The sequence below is a fragment of the Chionomys nivalis genome, chromosome 18, assembly GCF_950005125.1.
Source record: "Chionomys nivalis chromosome 18, mChiNiv1.1, whole genome shotgun sequence".
Taxonomy (NCBI): domain Eukaryota; kingdom Metazoa; phylum Chordata; class Mammalia; order Rodentia; family Cricetidae; genus Chionomys; species Chionomys nivalis.
In genome coordinates this window covers 52829104-52854835 of record NC_080103.1, presented here as the reverse complement: position 1 = coordinate 52854835, position 25732 = coordinate 52829104, and the positions used below count along the sequence as shown (strand labels likewise).

General features: G+C 40.5%; 1 protein-coding gene across 4 annotated transcripts in view; it reads right to left on the bottom strand.

Moving 5' to 3' along the window:
* Positions 1-1953: 1953 nt before the first annotated feature.
* Col24a1 (collagen type XXIV alpha 1 chain) overlaps positions 1954-25732 on the bottom strand; it is a 240113-nt gene continuing 216334 nt past the window's right edge. Inside the window, exons 56-60 of one of the 4 annotated variants that reach the window (XM_057794063.1) lie at positions 15652-15717; positions 14526-14694; positions 10062-10171; positions 6911-7108; positions 1954-3374 (exon numbers count right to left, since the gene is read on the bottom strand). In XM_057794063.1, the coding sequence (XP_057650046.1) occupies positions 3228-3374; positions 6911-7108; positions 10062-10171; positions 14526-14694; positions 15652-15717 (690 nt within the window). In that variant the 3' untranslated portion in view covers positions 1954-3227. Of the gene's footprint in view, positions 3375-6910; positions 7109-10058; positions 10172-14525; positions 14695-15015; positions 15143-15651; positions 15718-25732 lie in introns of those variants that run through there. The other 3 variants (XR_009058690.1, XM_057794064.1, XM_057794065.1) reach the window with 3 other exon arrangements.

The following is a 25732-nucleotide window of genomic DNA, read 5'->3' as shown; positions in this document are numbered from 1 at the left end:
AAGCCTTTTTATTTTCCTCAGAAATCAAGTCAGACATCTTTGCTATGGTCCGTCTTAAAATCACATATAAAATACACATAACAAAATATTATTTAAATCATTTTAAGCACACAATTCAGTGGTATTGGCGTGCTTAAATTGCTGTGGAACCAGCCCTAGTCTGTCTCCAGAATTCTGTCATCATCTTAAGGAGAAATTCTTTATGAATTGGAGATATTTTCCACCTGATTCCTGGTCTGCTGATCTGTATGATGATTTCTGTATGCACAGTGAGTTGGTCTGCTCTTGATCCCTCATCTAAAGAAATTCTATCACATTTGTCCTTTTGTATCTGGCTTAACCCATGTTGTATCATATATCAGCATCTCATGTGTTTTAAGGCTGCAGAATGTCCTATTACATGAAAACATTTGATGGGTTGCTTCTTTGCTCTTTTGATAGTGTCATATATATATATATATATATATATATATATATATATATATATATATATTAATGAAGTCCAGTTTATCTAGGATTTTGTCTTAGTTGTGATTTTGGTGTTGTTCCCAGAAATCATCAAATCAGATGTTGTGAAGGGTTTCTCCACTTCCTCTGAGAGCTTAGTTTAGCTCTCATCCCAGGTGAGCAGTTTTGTACTACCGAGGAAGGAAATTGTCTGTCTTCTCTTTTTGGCAGGTGGACACTCAGTTTCCCCAGCCCTCTTCTCTCTCTCTCTCTCTCTCTCTCTCTCTCTCTCTCTCTCTCTCTCTCTCTCTTTTGGTTTTTCGAGACAGGGTTTCTCTGTGGTTTTGGAGCCTGTCCAGGCTGGTCTCGAACTCACAGAGATCCGCCTGCCTCTGCCTCCCGAGTGCTGGGATTAAAGGCATGCGCCACCACCGCCCGGCTTCCCCAGCCCTCTTTGATGAGGACATTGTCCTTCATTCTGTGAATGGTGCTGTTATTTTTGGTGGAAATCATTCACCATACTTAGGCCATGTTGTTTCTGTACCATGTTCTAATTATGTAAAAATGGGCAAAAGGCCCTATATTCCTTCAGTAATAATATAGCATATTGTCTAATAATATATAAATATAGCATGAGATAGCAGAGGAGTTATTTTTTAATTGATTTTTATTGAGCTCTACATTTTTCTCTGCTCTCCTCCCTGCCTTTCCCTTCCCCCTTCAACCCTCCCCCAAGATCCCCATGCTCTCAATTTACTCAGGAAATCTTGTCTTTTTCTACTTCCCGTGTAGATTAGATCTATGTAAGTCTCTTTTAGTGCCTGCATTGTTGTCTAAGTTCTCTGGGATTGTAGTTTGTAGGCCGGCTTTCTTTGCTTTATGTTTAAAAACCACCTATGAGTGAGTAAGTGTGATAATTGTCTTTCTGGGTCTGGGTTACCTCACACAAAATAATGTTTTCTAGCTCCATCCATTTTCCTGCAAAATTCAAGCTGTCATTATTTTTTCTGCTGTGTAGTACTCCATTGTGTAAATGTACCACAATTTTCTTATCCATTCTTCGATTGAGGGGCATTTAGGTTGTTTCCAGGTTCTGGCTATGACAAACAAAGCTGCTATGAACATAGTTGAGCACATGTCCTTGTGGCACGATTGAGCATCCTTTGGATATATACCCAAAAGGGTATTACTGGGTCTTGAGGAAGGTTGTTTCCTAATTTTCTGAGAAATGACCACACTGACATCCAAAGGGACTGTACCAGCTTCCATTCCCACCAGCAATGCAGAAGTGTTCCCCTTTTCCCCACAACTTCTCCATCATAAGTTGTCACCAGTGTTTTTGATGTTGGCCATTCTTACAGGTGTAAGATGGAATCTCAGAGTTGTTTTGATTTGCATTTCAGACATAGAAGTTATTACATGTAATAAATGATTATGATAATAAATGAAGTTGACAAAAATCACTCAAAATGATTGAAAGCACCTCTTTATTATAGGTAGGTAAATGTGGTTTGCTGAGGTTAACTGTATGCTTGTGATAGCTGAACAACAGGCTCGTCCATACAGCAAGAGTTATAATCTTTTTCTTTTAATATTGAGCTAGCATTTCTCTGACAACAAGGAAAGATCGACTGGGCAGAGCTTAGTTTTAGCAGAAAAAGACCCCTCTCAATGCATGATGCTGCATTAAAGACTACAAAATTCCTTTAGGCACTAACATTATGTTTAAGAACAGTGAATGAAAAATCAATAAGTACTACAAAGCAAGTATTTTCTACAAGGCATAAATATAGTTTTATAATTTAAAACAGCAGCAATTTTCAAAAGATTGGCTGAACTAAAACTTTACACAATATTTATATATATACAAAATATCATTCCAGATGATCTTGGAGTTTTAAAACAGAATATTATAAACCCCAGTTTCTAACCCAAACCTACCACTGGATATAGGTGGCATAAGGTACTTTTTACAGCAATTTAAAGAAGAAAACAAAAAACAAAACAAACACCCCAATTCTCTTGTGCGTACACATGAGTTACAACTTGCTGGCTTTGATTCCGTGTGCATGAAGAGAATTTTAAAATAAAATAAGGACTTTGCATAAATAGCTTTACTTGTTATTAGGCATGGGACCAAACAAATGGAAATAAGTATTAACAATTAAGACATATTTTGATGTAACCAGTACATACACTCTTAATGACGAAGATGAAGAAAGAAATAAAATAGCCTATGACAGACAGCCACAGCACCCTGTTTTGAGAAACAGCACCAAGCAACACAAAAAGGTAACATGGAAGAGGTAGTGTACACCCGCTAAGATTTTATACCTATGGGGACCTGAATACACCTTAGTGTTTGGGAAGATACGGAGCCACAGCCAGTGGCTCACACATTTTTAGACAGAAACGTCGCACCGTTTGGAGCACTATCCAGTACTGCTCCGCGGTGTCCCGCAGCTCCAGCTGTCTAACGGGGTGAAAGCTTAGGGCACCCTTAAGAGTCCCAAGTTTATACATTTTCAGTTCTAAGGAATTCTTTATGAAAATTCAGATCAATAAAAAAAATTTAAGAGAATTAAATATGCTATCAATCATCGTTCTTTAAAAACGCCGTTTCTTCTTGGGAGGAAATCTTTTCTTCCTGAGATTTCTTAAGATTTAGCCACTGTCCCTTTGCCCTCCACATTTCATAATGACACACGGTTCTGTCTGCATTTCCCCCTCTGCACCAATCACCTGACCCACAGCGTGGTTTCAGCACTAAGCCAGAGGCTTTAGAGAAAGCACACAGAGCCGCTTTCAATGTGGAGCTTTCGCTGGGTTCCCAGATGAGGGGGGTTTTGCACTTCAATCACAGGAAGCTGATTAGGATTCTGGGTGTGAAAAAGGAATTGTGCCTTGTGCCAGCTGCCATCCTGAATCTGTAAAAGCAGAGCAGAATGCTTTCATGTGTAACTGCTTCTCCGAGCACTCATCCTCAATGAGCAGCACCCTTCACAGACAATGTGGATTCTCTTCAAGATTTAGAGACAACCATGTTAGCTCTCCTGGTGCATGCTGGAGAATATCAGCAGCCGAGGCATGGGGGACCACAAGTTTGAGGCCTACCTAGACTACATGGTGTGTTTGAGTCCAGGCTGGGTATATAGAGTCCTGTCCCCCTCCCCCCCCAATAAAAGTGATTTAAAGAGAATAGAAAATATTTAGAAAAATACTAAATAGATAGTAGTAATTACTATCAATCAAAAATTGAAGTTTTTTTTCCTTCTTTTTCACCTCATCTTCTTCCTCTCCCTTTCTTCTCTCCCCCTTACTATACTGGAGATTAACACTAAACTCTCTCACTTGCTAGGTGAGCATTCTATTACTGGGCTACATTTTGAGATCCTTTATATACTGGTGAGACCTACAAGCTACCTACCTTTCTAAGACACTACCATGCTAACACAGTACCATAATAACACATGACCAAGATAACTCAGCATCTCTCTTTTTAAAATTTTATTGATTTTTATTGAGCTCTACATTTTTCTCTGCTCTCCTCCCTGCCTTTCCTCTCCTTTTCAATCCTCTACCAAGGTCCTCATGTTCCCAATTAATTCAGGAGATCTTGTCTTTTTCTACTTCCCATGTAGATTAGATCTATGTATGTCTCTCTTAGGGTCTTCATTGTTGTCTAGGTTCTCTGGGATTGTGATTTGTAGGCTGGTTTTCTTTGCTTTATGTTTAAAAACCACTTATGAGTGAGTACATGTGATAATTGTCTTTCTGAGTCCAGGTTACCTCACTCAAAATAGCATCTCTTTTTTTATACTTAAAAACAAGGTCCCACTAAATTGGTCAGGCTGGCTTTGAACTCACTCTATAGACAAGGCAGTGCTTGAATACATGATCCTTCTGCCTTGCTCTTCTGAATGGCTGAGATTCTGAATGACCCATACCATACCACCAGGCCCACTGTGGTAGTGTTAATTGTCAACTTTACAGAATCAAGAATCACTGGGGAGACTGGCCTCTGATCATGTTAGTGGGGGGTTGTCTTGATTACATTAAGTGAAGTCAGAAGAACTGCCCACAGCGGGTGTCACCATTTTCTAGACAGGGGATCCTGGACTACACATGCATGGAGAAAGTCACCTGGGGACTAGCATGTGTGCATTCACTGATCCTACGGCTGCTATGCGAGCAGCTGACTCACAATAAGCCTTTCCTCCTGTAAGCTGCTTGTGCCAGAGTGTTGCATTACAGGGTCAGGGAAAGAAGCTGAGACACCAGGCTTTCTTCCTTTACAATAGCACCATTTTCTGACCTTTACTGCCAGAGGTTAATGTGGGATTTCTGCTTCTGATGTCTATGGATCACAGTAACAGACGTGAGCTAAAGGTCTGTAGTATTCCTAATAAGGGTCAGACCCATCGGATCCTTTGTCAAGAATGTATTTGGTGTGTGTGTGTTTTAAGTTAGTGGAAAACCAATGAGTTCTCTCCTATCATTCTATGGCATGGGTCCCAATGATTGACCTTGTCATCAGAGCTTTTGCCAATGAGGCATCTTGCCAGTTCCCTCCCTTTCTTCAAAGTGTTCAGCTTTCTTGGGTAAAAGAGGATTAGTTATCACAATCTTTGTATACTCAGTAGCAAATAACTAGAATTGCCTTCGTTAGAAGCAGTTAAATGGTAATCATATTGAATCATCTTAGGTTCCCATCCCTCTCCCTCCTTTGTGGTTTCCATTTGAATGGCTTTCTCCTTTGTTCTTGCTAAGCCTTCTGCTTCTCACATTACTGCAGCCTCTGTTATTTATGACAAATGATTTGGTCAAAAACCATTATAAAATGTTCTGCATTAAGTATTCTACGAGAAAAAGCAGAGAAACAGTTGCCTAAATTTGTGGAGCTTTTTATTCAGAAGCCAATCTACTTGCTCATAGTCTTGTCGTGGTCTGAATCTTACAATGTGAAGGCTCCTTAGTGACTATTTAAGCTAATATCTTCACGTTAAAGCCAAGGCCATTGACTTTCACCAATAGGTCATTTGTCTGATGTCATAAGGTTGGTCTGGTAGCCAGACCTAAACTGTTGGAAAGACTCTGCCCTGCCAAGCAGTCACTGAACATAATGTAACTGTCGGATTCATTCACTAACCCATCAGGCAGATATTAAACACACTGCTGAACATTAGGCATAATTGAATGAGCTGTCATTTCTAATTTTATTACAGTGCTTGGGAAATAGAAAGGTGACTAACTTCTTTCTGACATCTGAAGTAAACAGCAATCTGACTGGGGAGAACAGACATAAATAAGCCATGCAAGATCAGGGAAGGCAAGGGCAAGAAATAGCATACACAGCCCACATATAGTAAGGGCAGGATACATGGTGCAGACAGATGCACGTACTAAATTCTTTATTGCTAGAGAAGTCAGGAAACATTTGATGAGATTCGGAATTTAGCTGGGTCTTAAGGAATGCCAGAAACTCCCAGATGGTGAGAGAACTTGAAACAGGCATTGCAGAGGAAAGGGTTAATGGGTGATAACAGGGAAAGGTAAGGGCAACAGAACCCTCTGGAACCAGTGTAAAGTGTGTGATTGCGAAATCAGCCTAGCACAACCTGGGAGAATTTCAATGGAAATTCGGGCACTGATACTTCCCTCCCATGCACAAAGGGACTTTAACCCGTTTTATGGGGCCGGAGAGCAAATGAGAGTTCAGTTAAACACTGTAAGCCGGCTGTGACGTGTGGAATGTGCAGCTGTGGGTGCTTGCTTGTTTCTCCACTAACTAGCTGATGGCCTCCAGGAAGTTTCTTAAGCTTCCTGAACCTTTGGGACTAATCTTATTTGTCTGGGAGATGATCTCATGTAGCCAAGGCTGGTCTTGAACACTTCACCCTCCCGTCTGCACATCCTAACTGCTAAGTTTATAGTGTGTACTCCCAAGGCTGGCTTGGACTAATTTTTTCTTTACAAATACATTATGATTAATAAAATAATATATGTACTCTATGTTCAATTACCATATTAAAAACAACCAATAAATAGTGGAATTGTTGTTATTATTATTATAATAATAAATAGATCAGTTTAGCCATAGAATAGAGTAGTAGCCAGTGAAAGCCCAGCGTAGAAAGGTAGGTTGGGGCCTGACTGTTGCTGAGCTGTATTCAGAAAATTGATGCTCAAATTGTATCTCAGACATGTTAATGAGTCACTTCCCAGAAAGTTTTTGGGAAGGACTAAAGGTTACATGAACTTGTTGGGAATACTCCTCTCTTTAAACATAAAAAGAGAATAAGAGCAATCTACTTTTGACCATTCACCTATGAAGAGGGGCACTTTATGGAAAGCATAGGTATGCCGGGGGCTTTAAAACAGCGCTGTTCTGTTGTGTCAGTGTGGAAGGAAAATCCCATTCTCATCACTTTAAGCCGCATTTCTAAAAGTGCCATTCTCTTACCTTGCAGTCATCTGAGACGACTTTAGGTTCAAGTAGAGTGTTTTCTTCAAAAATCTGACCGTTCCATCCTTTGAAACTAACAGGCAATCCTGGGCCAGCTGCCTGCGTGCTGAGACAGTGGACGGTGATGACGTGGGTGGCTTCTGCGCTCAGTAAATGAAGGAAGTTCATCTGCACTTTGCCTACCCCAAATGCCAGCTGGTGTCAGAGAAAGGAGAGTCACGTCAGAACACGCGGGGATGTCGGGAACCACGTCAGAACACGCAGGGATGTAGGGAACACGTCAGAACACGTGGGGATGTAGGGAATGAGAGTCCTGTCAGAATACATGGGGAAGTAGGGAACTTGAGGAAGGGCGCCCGAGAGATCTGGAGTTTAAAGGCCAACAGGTGGAATGCGGGCAAAGGTTTAATCACCTGCCCCCGTGCATGGTGGTGGTGGTGTATGGGTGGGTGATCACGTGGTCTCTGATTCTGATTATCACAGTAGAAACAGCTTTCAGACTACCAAGGTGGTGCCAGTGGACATGGGCTGGGAAAGGATGTTGATAACAGGTTTCTCTGAGTCTGTGTGAACTGGCTGCAGTATATCATTAGGTCATTACATATAAAAATATAATAAAATAATTTTTTATAGCGATACTTGCAATACAGTAATGATTGCTGTTTGCTTGGCATAATGCTATAATCTGTTTTTCATGAGATTACTTCTATGTGAATTTCATAAGATACGTTACAAGTTTGGAAAATAATTTAGGCGAGTAATTTGAATTTTCTGTCATATTCTAAAGTACTTGCAAGTGGTGAGTCAGCAGGAAATGTTTACCAAGGGAACGAACACATGGACTAACTTTAACTAATAGCATGAACAGGACAGGGAAGAACAGGAATTAGAAAGTCTGACTACACACACCCACATCTGGAAAGGGAAGTAAATGCTTCTATAGCCCCCCCTTCACCACCATTACCATTGTCACCATAATCATCATCCATTACCACCACTACCATCATCATTACCATGGTTGTTATCACTGTCAGCATAATCATCGTCATCACCACCATTACCACCACTACCATCATCATCGTCACCACCATCACCACTGTCTGAGACTTATTCAAAGAGGGGTTCAGATACAATGTGAGTATGGGATTGCTACTAAGGAATTTATATTAAGTCTCTAAATATAAATGATAAAAATGTTGGTTGGGAGGTAATGAGGCTGGGAGATGGTAAAGCAACAACAACGAAAAGAAAAACCCTAGGGAGAGGCACAGCACGGCAGGAGAGGGCACAGCACGGCAGAAGAGGGCACAGCACGGCAGAAGAGTGCCTGCTTAGGTTTATTTTGAACCCTAGTGCCGCAAACACCAGGAAAAGAACCAATGTCAGAAAAACAAAAGAAGAACTCTAGGAAGAGAGAAAATAAATGCACAATTAGGGTATAGGGATAAAAATGTGGACTGTACTCTTTAGGAATGTTGAAGTTTAATTTTCAATTTGCTAATTTTTGTAATCCAAGTTAGATATGTATAGACTAGCAGTGTTCCCCAGCCTTGGTTACCTTGTTGATAACACCCACCACATGGGGCTGCTGACTTGGTAGATTATGATAATTTTCTAATTGTTGAAGCCTGATTAGGAATTAAACAATTATTTTTCAAAATCTTGGCTGTTACTCTCTTGGAATGTGTTGATATTATTTTGATTATGGTATTCCTAGTTTTACTATTCAATACTGATAAATTTTCACACTGAAAACACAAAAACAAACAATAAAAACAAAACGACAAAGGTAATTTACGCAGTCTAGCCCACAGAGTGGAGTGAGCCCTTTGGTAACCACGGTTTCATTCCCCACGATGCTCTTCACACACAGTTCTGATTTCTGGTCCTTCTACTTCCTACCGATGGCAGAATTGATTCAGTCATGGGAGGAACTAGCACAGTTTTCTTTACTGCTCCTAGCTTGTTTGTTCAATAGGTCCCTTCTTTTATCTCCTTTCTACAAAAATCTGTATAAAAATGCATAGGCAACAGCCAGGGCATTGAGGACGCAGATGTGGATGTCCATTTTACACAGAGAAGTACTGTACCACTCTCCATTCAGAGCAACATGGAGCAGTCCTGCCCCCTCTGTCGTGGAGAACAGTGGCGGATGTCCACTGAGATCACACAATGAAAATCCCGGCTCAGTGAGGGAGAGCCACTCAATAGAAACCAGCTGCGCATTGTGCCTGTAAGCCTTCTGAAGATGGGCAGAACTCATGATAGGCATGTGCCAGTTCTTTGCCAATGAGAAAACTGGCAAAGCCAGTTTAATCAGAAAAAGAAAGAAAGGGCAATTTTTATTTCAAGATGTTATAAATAGAACTGGGTTTTAAAAATCCTTGTAGCTCAATTTTGTATGAAACTATTCATTCTAAACAGTGCATTTACAGAACTAGTCTTGAAACTTTGAAACAATAGTCAGTGGATGCTTGCTTATAGGAGATTGTTTTATGATAATCACTCAAAGGCAGGAAGCATCTGTAGCAATATTCCGTTAGTGATGACACAATTTTCAAAAAAGCTGTAGGTAATGGATTGTTGACCAGAGCAGTGCCACTGATTGGAGGTTTTCGAAGGTCTGTGCATGTTTAAAACCACAATGTCATGTTGCACAAACTTTAGGGAATTGAAGAAACCAGATCCATGGGATACACTGAACCAATCAGAGAACAGACAAACTTTCAAGATTTATGGCACTTATTAACATTTTTTTAAACAATGAGAACTGGACAGATGGCTCGGTGGTTAAGAAAAATTGATGCTATTGCAGAGGATCTGGGTTCAATTCCCAGCACCCACATGGCTCACAACTGTTCATAATTCCAGTTTTGAGGGATCTGATGCCCTCTTCTGACCTCTCTAGGGACCAGGCATGGACATGTTGCACACACATACATTCAGGCAAACATTTCTACATATAACAAAAATAAATCTTTAAAAATATTTTAACAATGAAAATATTTTTCATATATGATAGAGAACAAAGGGCAAAGGCACATTTTAATTTCATGGTTAAAAATCCACAACAATATGATGACAAAGAGTGTTTTTAAATCCTTGTTTACATAATACATAAGCACATGTTCTAAAACTCAGTACACACCTTCGTCACAGAAACAGGAGATAAACATGTTTGGCCACCAGCACTAAAATTGCAGAATACCTCAAAGGCATCTGAAGAGCACCCAAGATTTGGATCAATCCAGTATTTTCCTATTAGTTTAGAACAAAAACACAAGGTTATTTCAACCTCATACTAAACTACACGGACTTATATAATGTCTCATCTAAGAACGAAAACTCCTGAAAAGAATCTGCGTCAGCAGAGACTTATTGGCGGATTGGAATTTCAATACTGGGGAGAGATTGGGATGGTGCAGGTTCAGAGGCTGATTGCCTTGTCTTGAGCTAGTTCTACTATTCCCTTGAGCAGCCATTGCTTGCTCACCTCTGTGTCTGGACTAGCACCATGTGAGTAACAGACAGAAACCTTTCAGAATCCATGGGCTGAGCAGTCCAATATCTCTCAGTATTCCAAAAACTGAGAACGTCACCATGCAGCACCTTGGTCCTATGTAAAGCACCCCTATCACACTGTAACCATCTTAGAAGCACCTGCCAGTGTATTTGAAACTTACCTTGATTTATGACTTTCTTTGTTATGTACTTCTTAAAACCTCTTCTACATTGGAATGTGGAATTTGGGATAACCTAAATCCTTGTTCCTGGGCACCGTGGTCACTCATAATTGCCCCCCCCCAAATAAACTGCCTCTTATTCCCCTTTAGCTGAGACCTACAACTTTCATGTCGACACACGTCAACATATCACAGTCTTATCTGTCAAATACACAGCTGATTGTAAACACCAATATTTAGCAAATGAATGAAAACTATAAGCATGTAAAACTGTTACCCAGAACTGTATTTTCAAGAACCTATCAATTTAAAAAATATTTCATAACTTTTATCAAAATGATACACAGCCTGAGTTCAGTGCTTTGGACTCTGGATAAGTAGGTGTCAGTTAAGGCCTGCCTCTGAGATAGCTCAGTAAGCAAAGGCACTAACTACTAAGCTTCATGGCCTGACTTTGATGCCTGGGACATGATGGAAGGAGAGAAGTGACCTCGGCAAGTGTCCTCTGACCTCTGCATACTCACTGTGGTGTGTGTGTGTGTCCACAAAAAGTAAATGATTGTAAAAGATTTTCTTAAAAAAAGGTAAAAGTCAACTAGAAGAGAATGATCTAGAGTTACACAATTAGTATTAAAGTTGTAGTTAATGTATACTTCTGGTCTAAATTTTTATAGAGTTTAAAACAGAGATTTCATTTAAAATAGAAATGATTTCAACCTAGCTGAAGAAAATAGATCTTTGTGGGTAATACTGATGATTAAAACCAATAAAGTTGGGCTGGAGAGATGGCTCTAAGGTTAAGAGCACTGGCTCCTTCTACAGAGGATCTGGGTTTGATTCCCAACACCTACATGGCAGCTCGTCACTGTCTCCTTATGTCAGGTTCAGGAGACTTAAAACTCTCTTATGGCATCCATAGGCTCTGCCAACAATTGGTGCACACACATGCAGATAAAACTTGAAAAATAAAACCTAAAAAATTACATTTTCTTTTCAGAAAGAAAGAGATGCAATTAAACAGTGGTTTTGTTTGTGTTTTGGCCTTCAGATCTGAAAATGGGCGGGGCTTAAGTCACTACACCTCATTTCCGCTAGCCAATTCATAGCTAAAGCGAGGTCAAAGAACGAAATGGTAGTTTAGGAAACACTCAGCTTGAAGACATGGTGCTACCTTCCTGATTCCAGGGTTACAGAATATTCAAACAGCACTTGATTCCAAATACAGGAACTTTTGAATTATGTGCTGTAATTTTCATGATTAAGAAGAAAAGACTGTCAAATAATCTTTTTTTAATCAAGTGTCACTTCTTACCACAGGCTGAGATTATGCTCCATTCTACCTTAGAGATTCCTCTAGCTCCTCCCAAGTTTCCCCTGCCTGCAAACACCCGTGAGTATTGCCGTTCTAACGTTCTAACGTGCCTGCACAACACGTATTAGCTGAATCGGTAGTTCACTGGCAAGGAGACTGTACTCAACGACAGTGACTTTCAAACTACATTGAACACAATGCATCTGTCCAAACACACTCAGTGGGCCCCACCTCAGAACTGCTGGTCCGCTAGGTCCTGGGTGTGACTTGGGGGTCTGCGTTTCAAACAAAACCTAACTCTCATCCAGGAAACACATTTGGAGAACTGCTCATTTCTTGAAAAAGAAGGAAGGGGTGGAGGGCATCCACCTTCATCAGATAGCTTCCTTTCTTTGGAATCCCCCATATTTTTTTAATTTGTAGAAATCATAGCTGATTTCTCACCACAAGCCCATATGGACATCCAGTCTTATCCGAGGGAGAGAATGCACACCCTCGTCCATCATCTCTTCCATTTCAAGAAATTATTTTCCTACTACTGTGAGATATTTGTGTAAATGAAAGTCATTCCATCAAGCGTTCCTTGTCTGTGTGGTTGCATGCTTTAAATTCAGACGCCATGTTCACAGCGGGGATCTGGCGGGAGTTTCGTGGTAATATGACATACAGTTTATCTTAAATCTATTTTATGCGCCTTATAGCGTTTGTGAGCCCACGGGCTCCAATTCAATATTGGCTCTTCCCTGAGAACACTGCTTCTCTTTCTAGTTCTTTCATTTACGTTCTGTCCTGGCCTCGTAGTGCTCGACGTGGGAAGGTGTCTTTCCTGCCGCTACATCCAGATCACTTTCTTAAAAATGTTCTCCCTCGAAATAATCTATGTTGCAATGATCATCATCATGTTATATTATCTGCTGTCATTTCCCAGGGCAATTACTGAATATATTGCTTTGAATATTTTAATTTCTGTCTTGTTATTACTTTCAGAAAGATCTATGTATATAACCTTATTGTTGATATATTTTTTTTAAAGCCACATGAACACTACTCCCAACGCCTTGGCCGCTCTGTTCCTGGCTCTCCAGTCTCCTTTACTGCAACCATTAACTCCCATGGCTGTCCACACTAGCCTGCACTACCGGCAACTCTACCTTCTCAACAATTTCACCCCTCCGCTTCTCCCTGCTTACACCTTCTAGTGTCTTTAATCAATAGCTTCCTTTATCCCATCAGGGCCGACCACCCACGGATGCCCCCTTTCTCGATGTCCTCATGCCACTTCTTCCAGTTTTAAGGTCTTCACTCCGCTGAAGGACATTACCTAGGCAAGCTCTTAACTCTCTTGCCCCCATCACCTCATTGTGTTTGTCTTAGAGAATCCAATCCTAAACAAGATTTATTTTTCCAACTAATCTGTAGAAAGAAAATCCTGGCTGGCCGGACTCACCTCAACTTAACATATTCTGGGAATTAAGTTTTTAGCAAAACAAAAAGATATAGTAGTAACTATATGGGTGATTATAGACTAGCTAGAAATGAAAATGACACATTTTTTTTTGAAAGTTAGTGTTTCTCTTATTTAAGTGGTAATTGAGCCTCTGGGTTTAAACCATTTCTGTAGCATGAGTTCTAATTGGTCTTACTGATAAAAACCTGGAGTCAGATATCAGGGTAAATGCTGAAAGATCAGAGAAGTAAAGGAGCCAGCCACTAGAGAGACTTTTTACTTCTACTGAATCCTCAGATTGAATGGGGGTATCTTGTTTCCATGAATCCTCCAACTGAATCCTCAGACTGAAAGCCCTGAGTTCCTGTCTCCTCCCACCTTATAGTCCTCTCTCTGCCCAGCTATATCCCTTCCTATCTCCAGTTCCCTAGTGTTGGGCTTAAAGGCGTGTGACTCCCAAGTACTGGGATTAAAGATGTGAGCGGGCTCTGTTTCTCCTTGAGACTGGTTCAATCTAGTGTAGCCCAGGGTGGCCTTGAAAATCCCTTTGCCTTTGCCACAGAGTTCTGGGATTAAAGGTGTGTGCCAACACTGCCTGGCCTCTATGACTAACTAGTGGCTTAGCTATGCCTTCTGATTCAGGCAAGCTTTATTTATTATAGCACAAACAAAATATCACCACACATTTTTTTAGTGATTTTTCTCTAAACCTACTTTTATACTCGTGACCAATGCACTTTACTGAACAGGATGAGAAACTCTAAGGATGACAAACCACTTTATTTTGATATTTGCTGACTCTAGTTGGGGCGTATTTAAATTAAACTACATTGTTAGGGAGTTCTATAGTAGATAATTTATGTTTTTTTTTTTTAAAAGTCATCTTTGATGGCTTTGAATTGCCAAAAACAAGGATGTGTTCCTGCCTGTCACCCCTGATGTCAGCCTTCCCTATATGATGTGCTACCTAGAAAATACGAAGTGTAAAGGTGGACACACGAGTGAGGTGATTTCGGCAGTCTATCTCCCTTAAAGACTATTTCATGATGACGTCATAGTGGCTCTTGCTGATGGCTTATCGAAATGACTGAGGTCTGAACTGACTGCGTGGTAGATCTCAAATGTTCTAGTGACTATTTCAGACAGGAGACTCTGATGAGACGGACTTACCATCTGAAAGCTTGTACTCACAGCTGAGCAAATCCTTGCAGATCCGTGCTGGGTTATCTCGTGTGCCGAGGGGGTTCTTCATGCTGCTCAGTAAACTGCTAAGGTAGGTCAGGGTTTTGAAAATCTCTGCACTGTGGTTGATTAAAGTCACCTCAGTATTCTGGTAACTCTGCCAAGTCATCACAAAAATCATATAAGCAAGACAACCCTAATAAAACTCTGGACAAGGCGGACTAAGACTGTGACCCTAATTGCTTTTTAGGAAGCTGGGAATAGGGTGATATCAGCCTATTAATTCCAGACCCCAACAGAAGGCCAGAGTTCAGTTTGTAAGTTGACAGGAGACTTAAGGGATTATTATACCTACAGTCCCAATGCTTTTAAAACTCCATATAAAATAATCAGAGTTTAGAATTTTATTTCAAACTTTGCTATAAAAATGTTGCAAAACAAGTCATACACTGAAATTAATCAGAACCAAAGACTACTTAGCTTAATGATGTTCTGCACAGTTAGAAGCTGCAGAGCTTCACGTTGGGCTTTACATTTTTAGCATCAAACACATCTTTATGTAATTGTCCACCACCCAAGATGAAGAACTCATGACAGAACGAGACCTAGAAAAGCAGCCAGCCTTAGATTCTCGTTCCTAATGCATGCCATGATCTGCATGGAGTCTTCCTCACACACTGGTGTTTATCTTCTTTGAGTTCTCTGTTCTTCTGTTAGACTGTACACACAGCACACTTGTTTGAGTATACACAGATGATTGGCTAGGTTTAGCAAAGGGGTGAACATGCTCTTCTTTTCCTTTCTGAGATTAATGAGTGATCAAGACAAATCCGACCGTAAGAAACACGGCTCATTTTACCTTCCTACCTCCCCAACAGCACCAAAGCCCTTCAAAAATAAGGTCTTTAAAGGTCCTAAGTTTTTTGCTTGAAATAGTTTCCTTATGAAATATCCTGTGTATGTATTTCTCTTTTATTACACTTGAAAACAATTTCAGATTTTCTGTTTTAAATACGACTTTTGAGATAATGCCACATTTCGGCTTTCAAAAAAAAATCCCCCTGTTTAATTTGAATATTGAAACTGCCAACACAAATAGAGCCAGATGTATTACCTCCATCTGCAGGGCAGAATTCGATGCAACCAGGGCCTGAATAGCAGCATGGATATCCATTTGTCTCTGTGCAAAACAAAACCATTTGAGATCGCAATAAGATCAAGACGGTGTTCTGAAGAACTATGTGTTCAGAATGTTCTGGAAACCTTGCTGGTAAAGGCTTCTAGATTGATCTGAATGGAATCTGCAACTCTTATGGCTACAAATCTTGAAAATAATTCTTAGTTATTTCATATGAAACACAGCATGTGGCTTTCATCCTGGACCCACTGGTCTCCTTCAAGCAGGACCCGGTCTAAAGCTTACCAATAGAAGCTGTTTGTTCCCGCTGCACGAAAGTGTGCAAGGATCACTTCTCAAATGGAAGACGAATGAAACACAATGCCCCCATGTGATAAACTGCACACTGAAGAATAAATAACTGCAGTCATTTTTAACAGTTCTATTCTTGGAAGGAAAGCAGAATAAAATACTGCAGTCCTGTGGTCGTCACCGCAAGAGCCCAATCTGATACTTTTGTGGTCTTTCAAACAATTTCTGAAGTTGGAAAATGTACCATTAGTCCCAAAAGAAATAACAGCACAAACTCGATCTGCTCCTGCATTTAATAAAAAGATATTTTAAGAGAAAAACTCAGTATGACCATTTGTAATAGTCTTTTTATAATTAAAAAAAATGTCTTGGAAATGAAGAAGCCTGGGCTCAGGGAAGGTTCTGAAAAGCACATCTGTGTAAGTTAGGCAAACCATCTGATTTATCTCAGAAAGACTGTGATACTGGGATGTCTTATTAGCAGGCCCACAGGATAGAGGCTGCATCTCAACAGCTCATTCTCAAGTCATGCTTGTAATCGGAAAAACTATTGAAGATGATGGAACAATCAATACAAACCACCTTTGCCCCTTGTCTTCACATGTGACTTTCATCCTGGAAAAGTACTCACTCATTCTGCATACATGCATTCCCAAACACTATAATAAATATCGAGGAGAAAATGGTAAGTAAGAAAGAGCATCGCTCCAGTGGAGAGATGTTAGAGGGGAAACAAGCCCTTATCACATGATCTACAACCACACAATTATAAACTGTTATACGTGCGATGGAAGAAAAGTGCCTGGGGCCATGAGAGAAATTAGGGAGCAAGACACTGGAAAGTGAACCTTTTCTTGTGGTGGTGACATCTGAGTGGAAACGAGGAGAGAGAATGGCTAAGGAAAGAGAGAGGAGTTTCCCAAGCAGAAATAACAAGCCTGGAGAAAGTCCAGGAGACATGGCCTGTCCAAGGTGCAGGAAGGTTAGGCTAAGGACTTTTTCTGTAGACCAACCAGTCCTATGATCTGAGACAAAGTCTTGCTATGTAAGTCAGGATGTCTTTGAACTCACTATCCTCCTGCCTCAGCACCCCCATTACTGGGATTACGGGAGCACGCTGGCTCCTGGTGTGTGGTTAAGAGTGTTAATTAGAACATGTAGCAGGGGCTTTCAAACTCTTTAGAATTAGAAGACTCTCAGACTTTTCATAAGACAGAATGGGACTGGGGCTGTATTTCAGAGTAAAGCACTCCCCAAGCATACATTAGGCCATGGGTTCCATCTTCAATACCATAAACCACAAAACCCAAAACCAACCAGAATTATAACTGAGTGCCTTATAAGACTTTTGCTTATATAAGTTATAGCTGTCAGTATTTGCCAAAGTAGAAATATGAACATAAAATTTAAAATGACTTATTAATTGCTTAAAATATCAATACATTTATTATATAATAAAATTGTCAAAATATTCCTATGTATTGTTTTTTAAACAAACAGAAAACTCATAGTGTGTTATTGCCTATGCTTTTGCACATCTTTAGTGTTTAGGTAATGATGAAAGGTAAGAACTCACCTTTCTGAAGTCCATGGATTTGCTGTTTGCTTTTGTTATTTCTATTATTGTATTGACTCAGATCATCTGAACAACCATTCTATTTCATATGATGAGGTACTGTTCACTTTTAGATTTACAAATAAGAGCCAAAGGACTTGTAAGTGAAATTTATTTCAATTTTGAGTTTGGACTAAAGTCCACAGCCTGCAAAATGTAATCGCCACAGGAGGAACAGAACAGGACTAAAGTCACTTCGGAGTTTTACTTCCTTCCTGGATATTGTCATTATCTGACCTTTCTGGTGGCTCCCTGGAAGACATCTAAGATCATCTTTATTTTACCCAATCCAGAGGTCATCTAGTACAGCACAAGGTTATCCGTGGAAGCGTTCTCCAAAAGTATGTGCAGTGAATTTTTAAACTTTGTCTCAAACAGTAGAGAATGAAGTAGCCAAGGGGATAACCAAACATTCCCAAGGAAAAGCTAGAGAATGTGATGTCTTAGAGACTTTGCAAAGTTATGACCCTATCCCAGAATCTGAAACCTCACATGATGTCATATGAGAGACCACAGAGGTGCCAAGCTATCAGCCTTGGCTGATCTCGAGGCTCTGTGACAGCAGGAGAAAGTTACGGTGGAATTGTCAGCTTTCTGGGTGAGCACTGAAATGGAACCACAATTACACACAGACCCCATAGCAAAATGGCAGCCGTATCGTCCCCAGTGCCTAAGAAAACCTAATAGGAAATCTCGGACAGAAATTAGCTGAGCACTAAGCTGAGGAGTAACTTCCATGTTCACACATAGCAAAGAAGTAGAGATGACATCATTCAGAAACATCAACTAACGACAATGAAAAGCAACAAGAATAATTCAGGTTGAGGGCAAGAATGTGACTTCTGGGGATGTGGCATTACACTATGTAAAATGTCTTCTTTCAATAAGAACACAGTTGGTGCTGTATATCTGAGGATTCTGCATTTTCAGGCTCAAACAAACAGGATCAAAAGTATAAAAAGTTTCTTCTTTTTCTTGTCATTATTCCCTAAACAATATAGTGTAATAAATGGTTCTATTATATTGCATTTATATGCAATTTTAACTTAAATGTTACAGGAGCATTTGTGGATAATTTAATGGTTGTAGGTTGTAGGCAAATGCTATGCCAATTTATATAAAGAACACAAGCATTTGTGTGTTTGTGTCTTTGAGTCTTTGAGTCTTGAACCTGAGTTCAGTTCCCAGGACCCACATGTGGAGGGGAGAGCTGCCTTAACAAGCTGTTCTCCAACCTCTGCAAGTGCAGACTGACGTGTGCTCCTCCTAAAACAAACTAAAAAAGGAACTGTCTGTGAGAAATCCCAGATTGGGTAAGACAATGACACTGACTTGGCAATGTTTGAAGAATTAAAAGAAACTTTTTATAGGACTAAAGAATGGCAAATACATCTTATTAAATAAAACATTTCTGAAGCGGAGACAGAAATGACATTGAAAAGGCCCACCTAGAAACGCCGGTGTTGAAGAGTGTAGCTGAAATGAAAACTTACTGTAAGACTCAACAAGAGATTTTAGAGGTCAGAAGAGAACGCCAGTGGTTTTAAAGATGAGCATGAAGATGAATAAACAGAAATTTACAGTTTTGATGGACCCTGCCAAGCAGACAGACATAGGTATAATGAGAATGGGAAGGGAGAGAAAAGGGTCCTAATATCTGAAATAATGACTACACCCCTGCCAAATTTGATGAGAAACATTAATACATTAATATACATATCTAAGAACTCCATGATCTTCCCTCACGCTTAAGGACTAAAATGTTGGGAAGTTGGGGTGACAGAATGATGAATTTGAGGACAGCCTGGGCTACATAGTGAGTGATAGGAAACCCAGGCCATTTAGGAATACAGTATCTCAAATAAATTAAGGCAAAGAAAACAAAGAGAACGTTCAACACTGTGGACAAAGACAGAATGTTAAAAAGCAGAGATAGGAGAGGGTTATCACAGTCCGGAGACACTCAGAGTAGTAGAAGGCTTTGCTCAAAACCCACAGAAGTGAGAAAGCAGAGTGGTGGCATGCAGTGTGTGGAAAGACAAATGCAATGTTCAACCGTGAAGGGAAATTAAGGCATCTTCAGACAGATAAAAACTGACATAATTTAACACCAGTCTGCTTTGCAAAGAAAAAGTCTACCGAGGAGCTAGAGAGATGGCTCAGTGGTTAGGAGTGCTTGTGGCTCTTGCAGAGGACCAGAGTTCAGTAGCCAGCACCCACAGGGCTTACAACCATCTGCAACCCCAACTCTAAGGGATCTGGAGTCCTCTTGTGGCCTTTGCAGGCAACCTCATATACATGCACATACGTGAAGGTTGGACATGGTAAGCATATGAGGTCCTCAATTCAATCTGAAATATTGCCCTCCACCCTTCCAAAGTAGAGAAGGGGACACTTAAGGTGGGGCTCAAATATTTATATATCTCTTGGTCATGGTAATATTATTTAAAATGGCCAAAAGATGCATGCGAAATAAACATTCACCAGCATAACCCAAATGTATTGTATAAATTTAATGGCATATTACTTAGGATTAAACATAATTAAATTCTAATACATGCTTACAATATGATGAAAAGTCAAGTTATGTTGTGTGTGTGTATGTGTGCGTGTGAGTGTGTGCGTGTGTATGAGGGGGTAACTCAGTCACAGAAAGAAATTACTGCATGATTAACTAGTGTAAAATACCTAGACTAATCAAGTTCATTAAGACCTGGTAACTGCCATGGGCTTGAAAGAAGGACTTAATTGTTTAATAGATACAGTCTCAGTTTGGGAAGAAGAGAAAGGTTCTGGAAATGGGTGGTTTCAAAACTGTAGATATTACTAATGCAAGAAGTACATTTATATGTGCTTAATTAAAATGGCAAATTCCATGTTCATGTGTGGTACCAAAATGAAAAATCCTGTGTAAGTACGCTGATTATGCAGCAGAGCTTGGATCTGGAGCGCCTCCCAGAGCCCACATGTGAAAGACCTGGTCGCCAGCCTGTGGCACGGTGGGGTGGTAGTAATGGTCGGAAGCGGGATCTCCTAGGAAGAAGCTAGGTCATTAGGACTGTGACTTCAAAGCGGGTTTGGGTCATCAGTCTCCTCTCACTTGGTTTCCGCTCTGTAGTCAAAGCAATGTAGGCAAGGGACTACTCACAGAACCTCGGAAACTTTGAGTCAAAATCAACCTTTATTCCTTCAATCTCTTCGTCTTAGGGGCTTTGTCACCGTGAGTGACAGGAGGGGAGCTGGTTCCACTTCCGCTTTGGGGATTGGTCTTAAGGTATTCTACACGGGATAAAACAACGGGCATATTGACAGGATATTTGCAGCGATCGTGTTTACAAAAGGATGTTCATCACAGAAGACTGAACGAAAGAACAACAGGCTATCCTAGATGACATGACTGCTTATCTTTGCGTCTGTGTGAGAGAATGCAGGGAGGAGCAGTAGAAGCTGGTACTGAGTTAATGCTGAAGCACTCACAGTTTTAACCACGGTTTGTGCAAATGACCACTCCATGAAAACGGTAATATCTTTTGGAAGAGGCATTAGAAAACAAAGACATTTCATAGGACTTAGCTCTCCTGATTTTTCTCAACATTCTTCATATTTCTGTAATTCCTAGACTATTCCCAAAGCCCACTCTATGCTTTGGCAAATATTAGGAATTCAGTATGCTGGCTTTGTTATTTTTTTTCCTCATTTGTAGACGCAGACAGACTGAATTAAGAGGATTTTGGGGAAGCCATTCAGTAACAGCTCAGTGTTCACATGTGAGCAGATAATTTTCATTTGGGGCTGGGTGTGGCAGCAGACACTGTAATCCTCGTACCCAAGACTGGGCGCTCAAGGTGAGCCCGGGACGCTGGTCCAGAGCAGTGACAGGGAAATCTCTAAATCCAGTGAAGGGATTTAGGAAAAAAAGAAACTTTTAAAATGTGCTCTAGTTTAAGAGAACATAATATTATAACAAGAAAATTACTTAATGTTTTGAACATAGGCATAAAACTGCCCACACTGGGTATAAAGCTGTCATTAAGTGCAGGAAAGGGGTCCAGAATGAAATAAAACAAAACAGCTTCCTCATGAAGTCTGGATAAAGAGAAAGAACACATTATCATGTGAAAAAAAATCACTAAACCAATTTTTTTTTTTTTTTTGAGGCAGGGTTTCTTTGTAGCTTTGCAGACTGTCCTGGAACTAACTCCTATAGACCAGACTGGCCTCAAATTCACAGAGATCTGCCTACCTCTGCCTCCTGAGTACTGGGATTAAAGCCATGTGCCACCACCACCCGACCTACTTAAACCGTTTTTTACAGACAAGCATATACAATAGGAAACAGAACAAGGAGTGAGCAGACTGGTAACTAGCAAGTCACCCCACAGTCCCAAATGCCAGAAACTAGGTGCATCTCATCACAGTTTGCGAGAAAATAATCCTCCCAACTCTCTCCCATGTCCATGTGAGTGTCACATGGGTCCAGCCTGGGCAGTTCAGGGTTTTGGGGATTGTGGGTGACATTGCAGGACTAGGAATCAGTTTAAGGCCGTGGCCCTCTCTGGTGGAAGAACTTCTGGCCTCTGAAGCCAGGACCTCTCTGCCACCTCTCAGTTCACCTCTCTGGCTCTCACAGTTGACCCGCGAACTAGGCGAGATCAGCTGAAATTCCTTATCACATCGATTGACTTATATTGGTTATTGTCTACATATACATCCCCCGCCACATACATGCACAGGTACACACACACACATGTATAAGCACACACACGTACATTCACACGCACGCACGCATACATGCACGCCCACACACATGCATGCACCCCCCACATGCACAGGTGCACATGCACTCACACACACACACAAATGCACCCCCCCATTCCCATCCTGCTACTCATTCAGCACATGAAGGACTGTCTCTAGCATCCTGGGGTAGATTTGCTCACGGCTTTCTAAGTGTGTACCGCACAGACCCTTGTCTCCAGATCCTCACACTCACACACACACCATCAACACGTACTCCTCTCCTGGAAGTGTCAGCTTTCCACTGCACCCGGCACTGTGAGTCAACTTAACTCCACAGGCCTTCGACGGGGGCGGGTAAGGGAGGGGAGGCTGGGTTAGACTATCTCAAACTTCCTTCCTCTTGCCGACGTAAGGAATTTTTACATCGTGACAGTTCACATAGAAATATAACTGACAAAATTGTTTTGCAGAACGGTTTCATGCTCATTAGTAACGACATACTGAGGTTTAATTAATGGTTGGTTTTTACGGGTCTAAGATTCATAGAACATGAAATTTACCAGTTTTATTATTTAAGAACATATGGCACTAAATTTGTAGTGTATAACCATCACTAGTAATTTCAGAAAATTTTATTACCCTGCAAAAAGCCTGTGCCTGTTATGTAAATCACTTCTATTTTCAATATATATATATGTGTGTGTGTATATATATATATATATACTGTATAACACAACATATATAATATATATTAGTGTATGGGATGTATGCATGTAGTACATGCTTGTGTTCACACAGTCACTTCTCTCCATCTAGAGGTGTATATGTGTGTAGCATCTACGTGTGGAGTGTATGCACGTACATACATTTGAATGGACAAGTGAAGATGTTGGTAATCTCCCTCTAATTCTCTTACTTTTTGAGGCAGGGTCTCTCCCTGAAGCTGCAGCTTGTCTAGCGGGCTGGCTGTCCAGAGAACCTCCAGGATCTGCACATCTCTGCCCTTCCAAGGCTGGGCTACAGGTGCGGGGTCCATGACTATAGCTTCTGACATGGGTGCTGGGGATTTGAACTCAGGTCTTCTTCTTTCACAGTATGCACTGCTGCCCACCAAGCCTTCTCAGATCTACTTTCTATATACTTTATTACCAAGGAATGCTGGAGAGGTTCACTGAACTGGTCCCATCTTCCATGAATACTGAATCCAACTTGCACTCTGAAGTAACTATATACACACAGAGATGCTACACATATATGCACACATATATGGAGGCTGTGTGAACACATGCATGCACTACATGCACACATCTCATACACCTACACATGCATATATGTAATATGTATATATATTATATAGAAGCAGGAGTGACTGATTAATGTAATGGGCATGGGGATTTTTCCAGGATGACAAAATTTTCTAAAATTATTAGTGATGGCTGCACGTTACAAATCTAATGTCATGTGTTCTTAAATGATGCCATTAGTAAATTTCATGTTATATGAAAATAAATACCAATCATTAATAAGACCTCAGTATGCCATTACTGGTGAGCATGAAATGGTTCTGCAAAACCATTTTGTCAATTATATTTCTGTGTGAACTTTGTCACAATGTAAAAATTACTGAATAATTACTGAGAGAACTTCTAATCCTTTGTTTTGTTTCTAAGGCAGAGTCCCACTACGCTGGCCTAGTTGGCCTTGAATTTGTAATTCTCTGCTTCCTTAGTGATGTGGCTATAGCATTACTACATGTATCAATTTCTCATTCTGTCTTCTACTTCTCTCTAAGTGAAACCAGCCCTTCCCTTAGAGGATTTATGCTGAAATGTTCTAGGAAGCTTGACAAATGATTTTGTGTGTGTGTTAATAATAACAAATGTGTACAAGTAATAAAAAATAACAAATAAAAACAAATGTTTATTTAGGACTTGAATAGGAAATAAACATAAAAGGTAAGCATGGATGAAAGGGAGAGCTATCAATTATATCTCAGGACGCAATGAGGAGATGGGATCACAGATTTCAAGGAGGCCGTAACCACTGTCATTTAGAGTTCTACTGCATAAACCCTAGACTTTCTGACATTCCTGCATTGGCCTCTGCAAAGAGTGTGAAGAAATGTGGTTCACATTTGACAAGAATCAGGAAGACAACAGAAGAAAGAAAGAACAAAGAAGGAACCAAACAAGCCAACCCTTTTGGACCACCGGTTATTTATTAAGCATAGGTACTTCACAGTTTAAGTCTCTTAGTTCCTCAAAGTATATATTCATATCCATATTTATTTTCTCAAAGAAGAAAAACTTCATGTATCCACTTCACTTTAGCTGTGTAGAAACTCATAGAATTTCAGCCAAGACTAGAGAATATGCCCCTAATTAGGTACTTAAATACAAAAAAAGTTCTCTATGACTTTCTAGCTTGCCATTAATTTTGTGATTCTTCAGAACTTATTTTGTTTTAGGATGGCAGCCACAATTTCTCAAAGCTCTCACAAGGAGGGGAGGCAATGAACCGGGGCAGAAGACAACTTGCGGTCCATGCATTGCACGGATATAGAGAACGAGGAGGAGCACAGAGGCCCAGGGTGAAGGAAAGATCTGTGACATTTGCTGGAAAATGATTCTCAGATGCAAAGCAAAACTGAGGAAATGCAGAGTTCCCACTCTGCAGAGCAGGGAACACCGTGGACAGCCACCTGGAGCTATCGTGATCTAAATGACACAGTAACAGCATGTGGAAATAATCATGGCTTGGGAAGCGTAAGTCTGACCATTGCTCGGAGCAAAGAGCGGATGCCATTGGGAAGGAAATGTGATGACTTGCCACTGTATGTGAGCAGGAGACTGATGGAAGGAGGTACAGCTGAGATTGGGGGTATGGGGAGGCCCCAAATCAGAATCATGGGGTCAAAAGTGGGGTCAAAGAGGTTTCAGAAAATGACAGTAGATAAGAAGAGAGACTAAACTTAGAATGTTGGAATATCAGAGATAGTAGGCAAAGAAATTGAAATGTTATTTTCAAATGAGCTTAGCACGTTTTAGGTTGTGGTAGTTAGAGCAAAAGCAAATGCAGGAGACGGCTGGGTTTTCCGGACACTAGCAACCGAAAAGGATTCATGTAAAACCTAAGGAGAGAACTTGTTTGTTTGTTTGTTTGTTTGTTTAAGAGATTGGATGCTTTCCTGGTGCTCAGTGTTCAAAATGAACCAAAAGTAGGAAATACAATCTCTTTTCTAGATAAGAAATAAAAGGCGTGGATTCCAATTCTCATAGCTGGGCTGGGGCTGGCTAGCAAAAAGAACTAAGGTATACCAGAAGGATGGGATGACTTTAAAAGTTTAAAGTTCACATGATAGGGTGGAAAGATAGCTCAGTGGATAAGAGCATTTGCCACTCACGCGTAAGG